Source organism: Sinohyriopsis cumingii, chromosome 12, assembly GCF_028554795.1.
Source record: "Sinohyriopsis cumingii isolate HCF-2022 chromosome 12, ASM2855479v2, whole genome shotgun sequence".
Taxonomy (NCBI): Eukaryota; Metazoa; Mollusca; class Bivalvia; order Unionida; family Unionidae; genus Sinohyriopsis; species Sinohyriopsis cumingii.
Window position 1 is genome coordinate 25,723,806 of NC_142972.1, and position 13,894 is coordinate 25,737,699.

General features: G+C 39.9%; 1 protein-coding gene across 1 annotated transcript in view; it reads right to left on the reverse strand.

Annotated features, from left to right (window-relative positions):
- The window catches only part of LOC149786123 (uncharacterized), a 137,433-nt gene that overhangs the window by 51,661 nt on the left and 71,878 nt on the right, over positions 1–13,894 (reverse strand). The window contains exons 2-3 of the mRNA XM_089976450.1: positions 3,827–3,939; positions 83–377 (exon numbers count right to left, since the gene is read on the reverse strand). Of these exons, the coding sequence (XP_089832576.1) occupies positions 83–377; positions 3,827–3,931 (400 nt within the window). The 5' untranslated portion in view covers positions 3,932–3,939. The remainder of the gene's footprint in view (positions 1–82; positions 378–3,826; positions 3,940–13,894) is intronic.

Below are 13,894 nucleotides of genomic sequence, written 5' to 3' on the forward strand. Positions count from 1 at the left end.
CCATGTATTACCGTGAATAATAATAATAGTAATACATTTTCAGATCGCTACGTTGAAATACAGTCTGTTCGTAACAGATTACCTTTGTATTTGTTCTCCATCAAACTTTTCATCACGTCCTGTATCTCTTCATCCCGACCAATCAAATCCATGCGATCTCGTGGAAGTTGTTTTTCATACTCATCAATGACTTCAGTGAAATTCTTTCCTTCAGAAACCAAGTGGACGGATATGATGTTGAACACGTGACGTAGGATCTCAATACATTCTTTCTCGGAGTAATTGTTTTCTAGGAGTTCCAGCAATTGTCTTGGATGGAGGGTGTCCATAAAAGCATTAATCGGGAGAAACAGTTTATCTTTCATCAACAAAAAAGCCTGTAAAATGAGGCATTGTCTGTATTCGCTTCTTTATCTTACCATGGCATCTTCGTATACATTTGGCGAAGGTGAAAGGTAATTCTTATCTTCAGTGCGAAATTCAAGGACATGAGTCGAATAACACCTTGTCTTATGCATTCTGTTGCTATGCACTTCTATTACATGGTGACTATATGGTTGTATTTGGAAATAATTTTTAGCTCGCTAGGCCTTAACGATAAATGATCAGATGACATTGGTTCTTTGTCAATCCTGCTTCGCCCATTATACAGTGTGCATCGCAATATTTACATTCTTTCTTAAGCTACTTTCTTAATTTGCATATTATCTTACTGGAAGCATTCTTTTGTCAATACCTTTCAAATTTGTCAAATGGATGCCAATCTGCAATTAATATAACTACCGTTACAAAAACTAAAGTTGTTAAACATTCAAACGATCTCTACCCAAAATCCGCACAACAGAATTTCGTAAAATTGTAAGGTAAGTATTCGCATATAAACATCTTTCAAATTTGTCAATCCGCCATCAAAAATGACCGTTGTTAAAAATGAAAATCTATAACCGATATCTTTTCAACATTACTAAACAGAATTGACTATATTTAAAAGAAATCGATCTGATATAACGAGGGCTTAAGCCTGTACAAATCATGCAACTCCGCCATCGGGTCTCACTGCTGCTAATAAATATATGAAAACGTTTAATAACGCCTCATAAAATATAACTGCTAAATTTGACTAAATCAAAGAGAAGCGTCGTAGAAGTAACACCTTTCGAATTCATACAATGGTGCCACGCTGCCATTCAATACGGCCTTTGTTTATAAAACTAGCAAAATATATGCAACATTTCTTCCCATTCAAGGTATACAGACTGTTACTGGCTCGTAGGATAAGACGTACTCGAACTGTAGAATTACATTTTGGGATACTGATACTCATAGTGGTTGATATTGTTTTTTTATGATCACCAGCAAATACCGAAATTTATCTTCAAACGTAATCTAAGTGTAAATAATGTTAAGTCTTTTATTCGCTTTATCTCTTAAAGGAGAAGTAACTAAACATTTCACAATTATTGAGATAACTATAAGTAATTTCCTTATATGAATGTCTTCTATTGAACGGATTCTGATTGAAATAATACACAGATGTCAAACTATGTCATTGGAGTTAACCAGCCTGAAACTAAGTATTTCCTCTTAAGATTAGAATTTGGATTATTTCCCTTTGCACGCTGAGACTCCTGTTTTAAATGACAAAAGGCCAATAGAACAGTGGACAATTTGGGGTGTGGTGGGTGTGGGTGGAATCTTTACAGTTCTGAATATCCTTATACATCGAAGGGAATAAAAACCAGGAGTAAAATAGTTCCATTTGTCGATTTCAAGCAGAACCAATGATGCTTTTTTTCCTGGACAAATCTTTTACCATTCAAAATTCTAATGAATAAAGAAACTTAAATCTCAAAAGAACCACCACAAAAGTAACCAAAATCAGCTGATGTAGGAAGAATTTGCACATCAACTGCATGAAGTTAAAACCTGGTACATCTTTTGACACTGTGCATTGATACAGGTGTTGAATATTCAACTTTCACAGAAGTTTCGTTTGATAGTAATTTAAATAAAATTCAACAGTTTTATTTGGATGTAATTGTTTCTGAGGTAACGACGTAGTTGTAAAATGCTACAAATGCAAGAAAGACAAAATAGGGAAATAAAATACCCGATCTCCAATAACTGATGTAAACGAAATAATATTATTCTAGTTTTGCAACAGAAGAAATCAACAGATTGGAGAGAAAATTCATCATACATGTGAATGAGGTATACGAGTAAAGAGGTAAATAACGTAGTTGCACAAAATACTAAACAACTGACAGAGTATAGGTGCAAACTGTAAAAACGTTTTCAAGTGGTCTGGACATTTCATTACCCTAATACTTCAGCAAGTTTGTATTATGAGAAATACAAACTGTTCGTAATAACAGAGAGTAGATATCATGCCAAATGCCGCTCAAGAGAATCTGACTAATGACCATGAGGTCAAATAAACTTATTATCTGGTATCATACGTTATCAATTGTTCGTCGAGTCCAGTCCCCTAGCAAATTTTTTTCTCAAAACCACTCGACACATTACAACCAATTTTCATGAGCATACTGGTAGGAAAGCCTTTCAAGTGTTACAAATATCAATCAACCATCAGATGTGGCCACCGTTACTAAAATTAGAAAACATTCAAACGACATTTCGAAATACCCATAACAGAATTTGATAAAATTTGAGAGAAAGAATTCTGCTATTAAAAGCTTTCAACTTTGTATAAAACAGTGCTGCTTCGCTTCAGAAATGGCCATCACAGCTAAAAGGAAACCATTCAAACGACTTCTCTGCAGAGTTTGAAAATAATGATCTTTGTATAAAGTCTTGTTGACTTTGTTCGAGGCATGCTGTTGTGTTAGCAAATACGGCCACCGCTGCAAAAAATAGAAAAACGTTACAACGACTTTGATCTGGAAAACCCCTGAACAGAATTAGACCACAGTTGCTACAAAACTCAGTCTGTACCAACGATGCCTATCCATATCAATTATGGCCACAGCTACCAAAAAACTGATAAACCCCCAAACGGTGTTTTCTCAACATCGGCAGCACAGAATTTAAACAAATTTGTAAAGAACGAATCCTGGAATAAAAGCCTATTCGTTTTGTATACACGATGCCTATATGTCGCCAAGTATGCCGCTTTAGATACACGCAGGGCAGAAATTGACAAGTTTTGACAAAAATCATTAAATGATTTCTTCTCGAAAACGCCTTAACAGAATTTGATCAAATGACAGAAAACATCCTGGTATGTAGGCGTAGCAAGTTGATTTAAAATATACCGTTCCCCTTTCAAATACGACTGCGCCGCCACTATAAAAGAAACAACCTTCAAACTTTTTCGTTAAACGAAAATGCAAAAGAGAAAACGCTCAGAAGGATTATAACAGAGCTTGGCACGAAGGTATTTCAAGTTCATGCTCCATCATCAAATGTGTCTGTTGTTACTAAAAATAGAAGAACATTTAAATGTCGGCGAGCATCATAATAGCCATGATTCTGTGTCCATCTGGCTTGCATTGGTCTTACAGATGGATGTCAGACAGGTGAGTAATCAGGCCCAAGTAGATCCCTTGTGTCTATCATGTCATGTTAGAATAATAAACAACCACCAGCAACGAGATTTTTGAAATTTTGCATCATCGTTTCAGTGCCTGTCAATATCCTGTCATTTTTGGATCGACTATCTGTTATAGCTGAAACAGGTGATACATATTTGGTTTGCTATCAAGATAACTAATATTATATCTACACTTAATGCAAGAAAATGAAACACAATACACGTCTGATCGTTCATGAACACATAATAACATAATTTTAAGTGTTAACATACCTGTTGACTGCTATCTTCATCAAGTTCATCATCCAGCTTGTCTTTTAGCTTTTCCCACACACTTCTGGAGTCAAATGTTATGTCACTCCCTTCTTGCGTTTCCATGGCTCTGCCTGTTGGATTAAAGCATAGACTGGGTTGCGTTAATATATAAAGCTCGTTTCGTCTTTGTTCCCGATGTTTGCCGTGACGGACATGGTATAGATCCACTACATCAAGCGTTGCAATTCGTCAGAAATATTAAAAATATAATCAACAGCAAGCATAAAAGTGAGTAAAGTTTATACTTAAGCGAACAAAATCCCCCTATAACAGGATTCTCTCGTCTGCGCTCAAGCCTTCGAGAGACATAGCTAAGGCTTTCCCGATTGTAACGTAGTTTATTTTATAGCTGCTGCTTTTGTAGCGATAACAGGCAACAATTATTCTTTGGAAACTGAGTATGCCATCTATATCGTTAATGATGCGTTTTTAAAAGTAACACATCCATAAAAAATGTGTATTGCTTTAAGCTTAGCATGACGATTGAGTTTCTATTTTCAGAGGTTGGTTCTTGACATGGTCATATTTGAACCAAATCTCACTCACTCTAAGCAGATGGACACACTTCTCTAGAAAGGCAACTCGTTTAGACCAAAAGTAAGACATTGTGACGTATTTTTCACTCTTGAATACCTTTTCTATTTTCAGAGGTTTGGTACACACGCACACAGACATACATACATACATACATACACAAAAGTACACACACACACACACACACACACACACACACACACACACATATATATATATATATATATATATATATATATATATATATATATATATATATATATATATATATATATATATATATATATATATATAATCAATACTTCATACTACTACATGAAGACGTATTAAATTTCATGCACGATTGCATCTCCGAGTGTAGCTAGATCATGTTAAAACCTGATCACGTTGAAAGTTGTTTTTGCCTGGCTAGGTTTTACACTTGATTGACTTAATCAGTAAAATGCACGATATATATTTCCCACATTATCAATTCATGAAATTTTCCATGTTAATGCATCTTAAAAGATCGTACATTGTAATAAAAAGACAAGTTAGTGTCAGATACATTTCATGAGAAATTTGTAAGCTTGTTTCATGCTTGAGAGATTTTCAAGCTTGCATACAAATTTCGCTATCTTTCACGTTTAAAGGAACACGTTTTTTACTTAGTTTAATTTTGTATTCATGACATCTGAAGAAGACATTATTCATTTGGAATATTAACTTCAGCTGCAGGAATTAGACCATGGTTTCTACTTCTCACAGTGCAGTGAATACATTTATATTGTAAAAAATGTAATCCCATATTTCTAATGCTGTTGCTGACTTACAAGTGTATAATCTTTAAGATCAAAAGTCCTAGTCACTTAAAGTCCTAGTCACTAAAAGAGGGTCTTAGTAAGATACTTTTATTTCATTTAGGCCTGTTTGGTTATATACTGCCCACACTTTATATGTTGAAATCAGGGATATGGAGGAAACCACCTTGCACCCCACTAGATCAAAGAATCTGAAATTATTGCAAGGTGTTTAAAAACGAGTTTCACTTTGTTTTGTAATGCCAGTGCTATTTGCGGCTCAAAGGAAAGTGGATCAACTCTTATATTTGGAGACTATATTGAAAATTACCAAATCACTGAATTTCATTAAAACTACTCAGGCTAGAAATGTGGGAAATTATACTCGTAGAAGACTAATTGAACGTAATAGTATGATGAATACTACAAGTTACATTCTCCTTTTCATTGTTTAATATATTCATTACTATGGCTTTCTTAAGGCATAATGTGATTATGGTTATTATTAAGCAATGCGTATTTAATACTGTTTATACCTTGCTGACATTTTATGTGTCTTCTTCCGAAGGAGCTTGTGAAGCTTACTCGTGTGATTCAACAAGTAAATTCAGGAGTATTTTATAGGTCACAAATTTATGTGTTGTATTCTTACTTCGTAGCATACAGCATGCATACATGAATGGATGTTAATGTGCGTGTGTGTGCCTATCACTCTATCCCAGTGTATATGCACGTATGTGGGTTTATGTAAGCGTGTGTATGGGTATATGCATATATAATGTACACGTGTATATATGTATGGATGAATGTTCTTGCGAATGTGGATACGTATGCCTCAGTATATATATTTAGTATTTATTGAATGTTTGTAAATTCGATAGGTTTATTTTTTGTGATGCATTAAACGTGTCACCAGCAAAGCTTGTAACAAATGTATATGCATATACTTGCTGATGGCCGATCGACTAAATGCAAATAAACGTTCTTTCGTATACTGTCAGAGTAGACATGACATAGAATTCGGCGAAATCTCTCTCTCTCTCTCTATCACTCCAGACACACGCACACATACACACACACACGCATTTGTAAGTAGTGACGGTCTGGACACTCTGAAGACCAATGCCCTTTCTTCTGACAGATATAGCAAGTATCTTGACTTTTATCTCAAAAGGAAGGTGAGTAGTCCGACGACTGGTCTGAAGAAAATTTTCTAATGACCCCTCGCAACGCTCTGATGAAATGTTCTATTTGTGTAGTCTCTTCCATCGTTGTGCTCGGTTTGAGAGTGAAATGAATAGTGAAAGGACAAGACACATACCCTTTATATACGCTGGTCTGCCATGACTATAAAGTAACCCATGGTGTTTAAAGTTTAGTCATCTGACTTTTTACAGTCAAGAAGTAAGAGGCAGAAACGTGATCTATCGCCTCGTACCAGGGCCGAAATCTTGGCACAGATTCATGCCAGTGATTTTGAAGAGGACATGAGTGAACCAGAATTCAAGCCCAGAGAGTCTTCCTCTAAACAAAGTTCACCGCCCTTAGTCAACCCTGAAAAGTACTATTCCATTCGAGAGACGGAAAAGCGACCCTCTAGAAAATTTAGAACCACGGCTTACAAATACACGGTGAAGTTTAAAGATTTCAAGTCCGAAGTACCGTTAGAAAAAGCAGAAGGGTTCATCACCGAGATGTGGGATTCTTTGCTCAGCACACTCAAGCGACAATGTCACCCCAAAGAAGACGATCGCTTGAGACTTTCCATACAACACGACGGCTTGAAATCCCCTGTTTGGATCGAGTTTAGCACCCCTGCAGAATTGATTGCTTCCAAAGTCATGGACAAGATTCAACACGTGCAACAATCTAATGACCAGTTTGACATCACCGATGGAAAAGCCACACTAGCCATGACCAACGTCTCTCCTCCTCAAGGGACAGGACACAAAAAGGTCTTATTGGTGAACGGTCTTCGCAACACCAAAACAAGTCTCGTCCAAATTCACAATTCTCAAGACCAGATGTGTTTAGCCCGTGCCATCGTGGTGGGACGAATCTATGTTGACAAAAACGACACGACAGAATGGAAAAGGACCTGGGAGAACATTCGAAAATCGAACCGAGCCAAACAACAAAATGAAGCAGAACTCCTGTTACAACAAGCTGGCCTGTCCAAGGACACACCCTGTGGCATTCCTGAGATGCAAAAATTGCAAGATGCCCTAGCTCCACGCTACACCTTGAAAGTGCACCCTCAAGAAGTGAGCGGACCTCTCTTGTTTCGAGGCCAAGACTTTAAGGACGGAAAAAACATTCATCTCTATCATCACGACGACCATTTCGATACCATTACCGCCATCACCGGATTCCTGGGATACAGTTATTACTGTGAGAAATGTGACTATGGCTATAATAATCGAGAACAACACAAACATTGCGGATCGAAATGCTCAGGATGTTTGGCCTCTCAACCCTGTCTGAGCGTAGGACAAGAACCAGTGCATTGTTCAACTTGTCTGCGCACGTTTTTCAGTCCTGCCTGTTACCAACAACATTTGAAGACGCAAGGTTCACAGAAGAAATGTGCTTGTCAACTGCTGAGATTGTGCCCCACGTGTGGACAAGGCATACTTACCAATAATACCAAGGCACACGTATGTCGAGGAAAGAAAAAATGTCACATTTTTCACCACATTGTGGACTTGGAACATCAATGCTACGTGCAAAAGTACCAGTCCCAACCAGAGAAAGAGGACGGTCACAAGAAGAAAGGCAATTTCATCTTTTTCGATTTTGAATGCATGCAAGAGACCGGCATTCACATTCCTAATTTCTGCGTGGCTCATCGAGCGTGTGAGAAGTGCGTTCAAGAACCTATCTTCAGTCATTGCCCTCACTGCAGCAAGATTCCTGGAGGACGTGAAAAAATCTTTCGGGGACCCAACACGCTAGCCGATTTCGCCCGATGGGTCTTAGATCGCATCGACAAGACGTGGAGCCAAGAGGACATTGAACGTTACGGAGATTGTCATCGTCATGCCACGGTGATGGCTCACAATTTCTCCGGATACGATGGACAGTTTTTTTTATAGGTACTATACGGAACATGGCACCGAACGTCCTAAAGCCACTTTGAACGGAGCCAAAATCATTTTCATGCAAGTGGGACAAGTGCAGTTTAAAGATTCGATGAGTTACTTGGCCATGCCTTTGAGTCAAATGCCTAAAACGTTTGGAATGACAGAAATGGCTAAAGGGTATTTTCCTCACTTTTTCAATACGGAAGGCAATCAACATGCCGTTCTACCCCATTTGCCTGAGGCACACTATTACGACCCCGACAACATGCGTACCGAACAACGAGAAGCTTTCTACGCTTGGTTCCAGGCTCATGCCTCCGACCCTTTCGATTTTCAGGAAGAAATGTTAAAGTATTGTCGTTCCGACGTGGACATTTTACGGTGTTGCTGTGGAAAATTTCGAGAACTGTTCATGGAACACGGAGGGGTCTATCCTTTGAAAGAAGCTTGCACCATTGCTAAAGCGTGTTCCTTAGTGTACAGGCAACGATTCATGCCTGAAAACACCGTGGCTGCCATCAGCCCTCAAACGACCAACTATGTCAAACGTCAATACTCGGTCAAAGCCCTACGCTGGTTACATTACTTGTGCGACAAGGAAGACAAGCGGATTCAGCATGCCCGCAACGGAGGGGGCGAAAAGACTATCGGAACGCATTCGGTCGATGGTTGGGACTTAGAAATCCCCAAGATCGTGTACGAGTTTAACGGTTGCTTATTTCACGGATGTCCCGTCTGTTACCCTTACCGTGGCACTAAAAATCAGTTTTTACAACGAACCATGGAAGACTTGTACCAGGCCACTTGTCAGCGATGCCTAACGTTAGAACAGGAAGGATACCAAGTGGTGGAAATATGGGAACACGAATACGATCACCGTTTGAAAACCGATCCCGAGTTTACACGTCTCGTGGAAAGTTACCAGTTCATGGACCCGCTGTACCCGAGGGAAAGTTTGTACGGAGGAAGGACCATTGCCACCTGTTTGCTGTACCAAGCCGACGAAGAGAAAGGAGAAGAAATCAAATACTTGGACGTGTGTTCGCTGTATCCCTACGTATGCAAATATTGTCGCTTTACTGCAGGGCACCCACAATTGTTCACGGAACACATCGATCTGAAAAACATTCGACAATACGAAGGCTTGATCAAGTGCAAAGTTTTGCCTCCCACAGACTTGTACCATCCCGTCTTACCTCACCATTGCCAAGGCAAACTGATGTTTCCTTTGTGCCGTACTTGTGCCGAAACGTGCAACCAAGATCAACCTTGTCATCACACCCAGGAAGAACGGACCTTGACGGGGACGTGGGTCAGCGTAGAATTGTTCAAAGCTCTGGACATGGGATACCAACTGTTAGAAGTGTACGAAATTTGCCACTTTTCCAAGACACAACGATACCACAAGGGTGATCCCAAGCAGAAAGGCATTTTCGCAGACTACGTGGATGCCTTTTTGAAACTGAAGCAAGAAGCCAGTGGCTATCCGTCCTGGTGTCACACTCCCGAAGACCAAAAGACATTCAAAGAGAAATACTGGGCACAAGAAGGCATTACTTTAGATCACATTGAGGAAAACGAAGGCAGGCGATCGTTTGCCAAAGTGATGTTAAATTGCTTGTGGGGAAAAATGGCACAACGACCGTGTTTACCCAAGACCGAACATTTGTCCGAACCTTCCCGCTATTTCTATTTACGTGACAGCTCATGCTCGCTTAAAATTGTATGAAGCTTTAGAACTGTTAGGGGAAGGCGTCCTGTACTTTGACACGGACAGTTGCATTTACATCGATCACCCGAGTCAACAGCACCCTGACATCGAAGGAGACCGTTTAGGAGCCTAGACAGACTAGCACCCCGACGACAAGATTCTAAGTTTCGCCAGTGGCGGTCCTAAAAATTACGGCTAAGAATACCGGGATAAACAAGGACAAGTGCACACGAAGTGTAAAGTGAAAGGATTGACTCTGAATTATCGTACCAGTCAAGTGGTGAACTTTAACTTATTGAAAGAAGCCTTTAAAGTGACCACCTACACTGGACAACAAATTTTTACAAAAGTCATGTTACTGAAATAAAATTAGTCAATTCTTATCAATTTTTATGTGCTGAACACGAATATGACAGTCAAATTGCAAAATTGGCTCTAGTTTTTTTGTAATCTGCAAGAAATTAATGTTTACATAACGAAATGCATTCCAATAGTAAAAGGTCAACTGTAATAGCCTACCTATAAAAAATCAAGTCATTGACTACATCTTAGATTTCTTCGCCTGTCTCTTGTACAGCTGTTCGGGAGCATCTCTGAGGAGTGTCCAGCAGTAGTCAGCCAGCATTGTAGTGGACCATTTTCCCTGGTATCTTTGTTCCATTGTTGCGATATCTTGATGAAAACGTTCGCCGTGTTCATCACTAACAATACCACAGTTGCTAGGAAAGAAATCCAAATGGGAATGAAGGAAGTGAATCTTTAGAGACATATTGCAGCCAAGTTTCTTATACTTCATCAACATGTCTTCTACTAGTTCCTTATAGTTTTCTGCCCTAACATTTCCGAGGAAGTTTGTAGAAACTAGGCGAAAAGCATTCCATGCTTGTTTCGCGTCACCTTCCAGCAAGTTGTTGAACCGGTCATCTTTGAAAAGCTCTCGAATCTGAGGACCCACAAAAACTCCCTCTTTAATCTTTGCTTCGCTGAGTCGAGGGAATTTTTCATGCAGGTATCGGAATGCTGGCAAAGTCTGGTCAATGGCTTTCACGAAGTTCTTCATCAAACCTAGTTTGATGTGAAGGGGTGGTAGCAAGATTTTCTGAGCCTCAACCAGAGCTGGGTGTTGGATATTCTTCTCTCCAATGGCTACATTCTGCCTGTGAGTCCATTCCTTCCTCATGTAGTGCATTTCCCTTGCTCGGCTATCCCACTCGCATAAGAAACACATGTATTTTGTATATCCTTGCTGCAGTCCCATTAAAAGGGCAACTACCTTCAAATCACCACAGAGGTGCCAGCTGTACTTGTTATACTCAATGGAATTCAGTAGCTGCCTTAAGTTATCGTATGTCTCTTTCATGTGGACAGCATACGCTACTGGAATAGATGGAAGAATGTTTCCATTGTGCAAAAGCACAGCCTTGAGACTCAGTTTCGAAGAGTCCACAAATAGTCTCCATTCTTGTGGGTCATGAGTGATTTTTAAAGCATTCATGAGGCCCTCAATATCGGAACAGAATATCAGATTACTTTCCTTTCTGAAGAAAGGCTCCAATTGCTGGTGGCGCTTTCGATATGCAGTAATTGTGACATCTTCTTCTGGAAGATTCCATTGTTGGAGTCTTGATCCTAGCAATTCTGCCTTGTTCTTTGATAAGTCCAAATCACGAATCAGGTCATTTAGTTCTTCCTGTGTTATTCTGTGTGGGGTTGATGATGCACCACAGTGAAAATCTGGATCACTGCATGCTGATGGACCAGGAGAAGAACAGGTCGACTCACCTTTGTCTTCGTCAGATGAATCAAGAGAATATTCTGCTGGAGGTTCTGGAATAGGAAGTCCCTCACCATGTGGAACTGGTCTCAATGCAGACGGAATGTTTGGGTAGACTATTCTCGACTTCTTTCGCTTCGTTATTCCGCCGGAAAGAGGAGGAACCAAGCAGAAGTAACAGTCATTTAGGTGGTTGCTTGGCTCTCTCCACACCATTGGGACTGCAAACGGCATTGATGACCTTTTGCAATTCAACCACTGTGAAAGCTGTGTTGTACATGTAGCACAGCATATATGCGGAGCCCAAGGCTTGTCTTGGTCACCAACCTTGCATCCGAAGTAAAGATGATATGCCTTCTTCACTTGAGAATTGATACTTTTCTTCTGGTTGGCAAATGTCACTTCCCCACAAATATAGCAAAAATTGTCCGCGGTATTAACACACTTTCGAGGCATTACTGTTCTTTATTGTACGTAAATGGATAAAATAATAAGTTTTATGTAACAGTAGCTTGAACTGTCTCGCACAACGTCTAAAATATTTTAAATGCTGAACCTATCTGATTGGGCTTTATATAGTACACTGCTTACGTCAGCTTCAGCAGCCGCCTGGCATTAGTATAATAGGCCTACACATGTATAGTACACTGCTGACGTCAACTTACTTCAGCAGCCGCATGGCATTAGTATTGCATTGCATCAGAAAATGATGCAATCAACTGTGGATGATGTGAGCATGATGGTATTATGCAATGTTACATCATTATTCCGGATGTTGCTGCAGTCCTACTGGAGAAATTTACACAGTGAAACATAGAAAATGAGGTATATGAATATCTTCAAAACGAGAGCCAATACAAATTTTTCACGGTTATATTCGTGTTCGGCACACCAAAATACTACAGATTAGGGCCTTTTCAAGTCAGTAATGATTTCACTGTTGACCAGTGCTATCAACCCAACAAGATTGTACGTTTACCCACTCACCACATCGTCAGTCGACCCTTGGAAAAAGTCTATCAAATCGTGTACCAGAAACGAGTGCGACTTCCCAATCACTTCACCTTACCGTATGGACACGTCGGTATTGGTCTGTATATAAAAAGGAACCCTAGGCAAGATCGATAGTTCATTGTGACTACCAAGACCAAGCGAACAAGATGAATACTTTCAGAGAAACACAAAACAAGTTCAGACATGCACAATTCAAGTTTGGGGGCTCTGAAGTGGAATGCGATTGTGAGTCTTGCGATGGGAACGATGCTGTACGCTGTGACCTTAGCGATGCCGTAAAGCATCATGGGAACTTTGTTCTCACTGCCCCTATCATGGAAAGTGATGCTGTGCGTGTCAAACCTGAGGGATGCGAAGGCGATGCCGCTTGTCCTCTTGGACACTTTACTGGGTTTCGTTTTAAAGGTGGATGTCCACCTTCACGTCTACCCCCCTACGGATGTCATCCAGCCCTGAGCAAACTCCTGTCCATGTCACCCAACCCTCATCGAAACGAACCTGTGAAAGACGAATATTCGTTTCCTGTGCGTTTGTCGGAATACTGCGACTTTGAAAATCGTCTTCAATCGTTCAAAGGAAAATGGCCTAAGTATCTGGGAGGACCGACCCCCGAAGAATTAGCCAGAGCTGGATTTTTCTACTTGGGCGAAGGGGATAAAGTCAAGTGCTTCAGTTGCGGTGTGTCACTTCACCACTGGGAACCGCAAGATTCGGCCTACGTAGAACATGTTCGATGGTCACCGAATTGTCATTACTTACCCTTAGTGGGACAGAGACATTGAAGCAACTTACCATGTCGTTGAAGAAGAAGAAACCAGATTGGTTAGGAATCAAATGTTGGACATCACCGAGACCAGTATTTAAACTCCATTTCAAGAACAATTTTAAATCATTACCTAAAGAACTACAAGAGAAGATTTACAAGGAAGTTTGGCAGGGGTTTGCCAGAGTGAAATCTCAATGGGTAACTGTAGAACTTTTGTGCCGAGACATTCACAAGAGGAAAGTGAAAAAAGTCAATCAGTGTGTTAGATTTCTCTGGGTCAAGTGTGCATTCATCATATTATATCACTCTAGACCGTTTACATCAAAATAGTTCAATGAGATTCTTGGACGTTACCCTGAATGGCA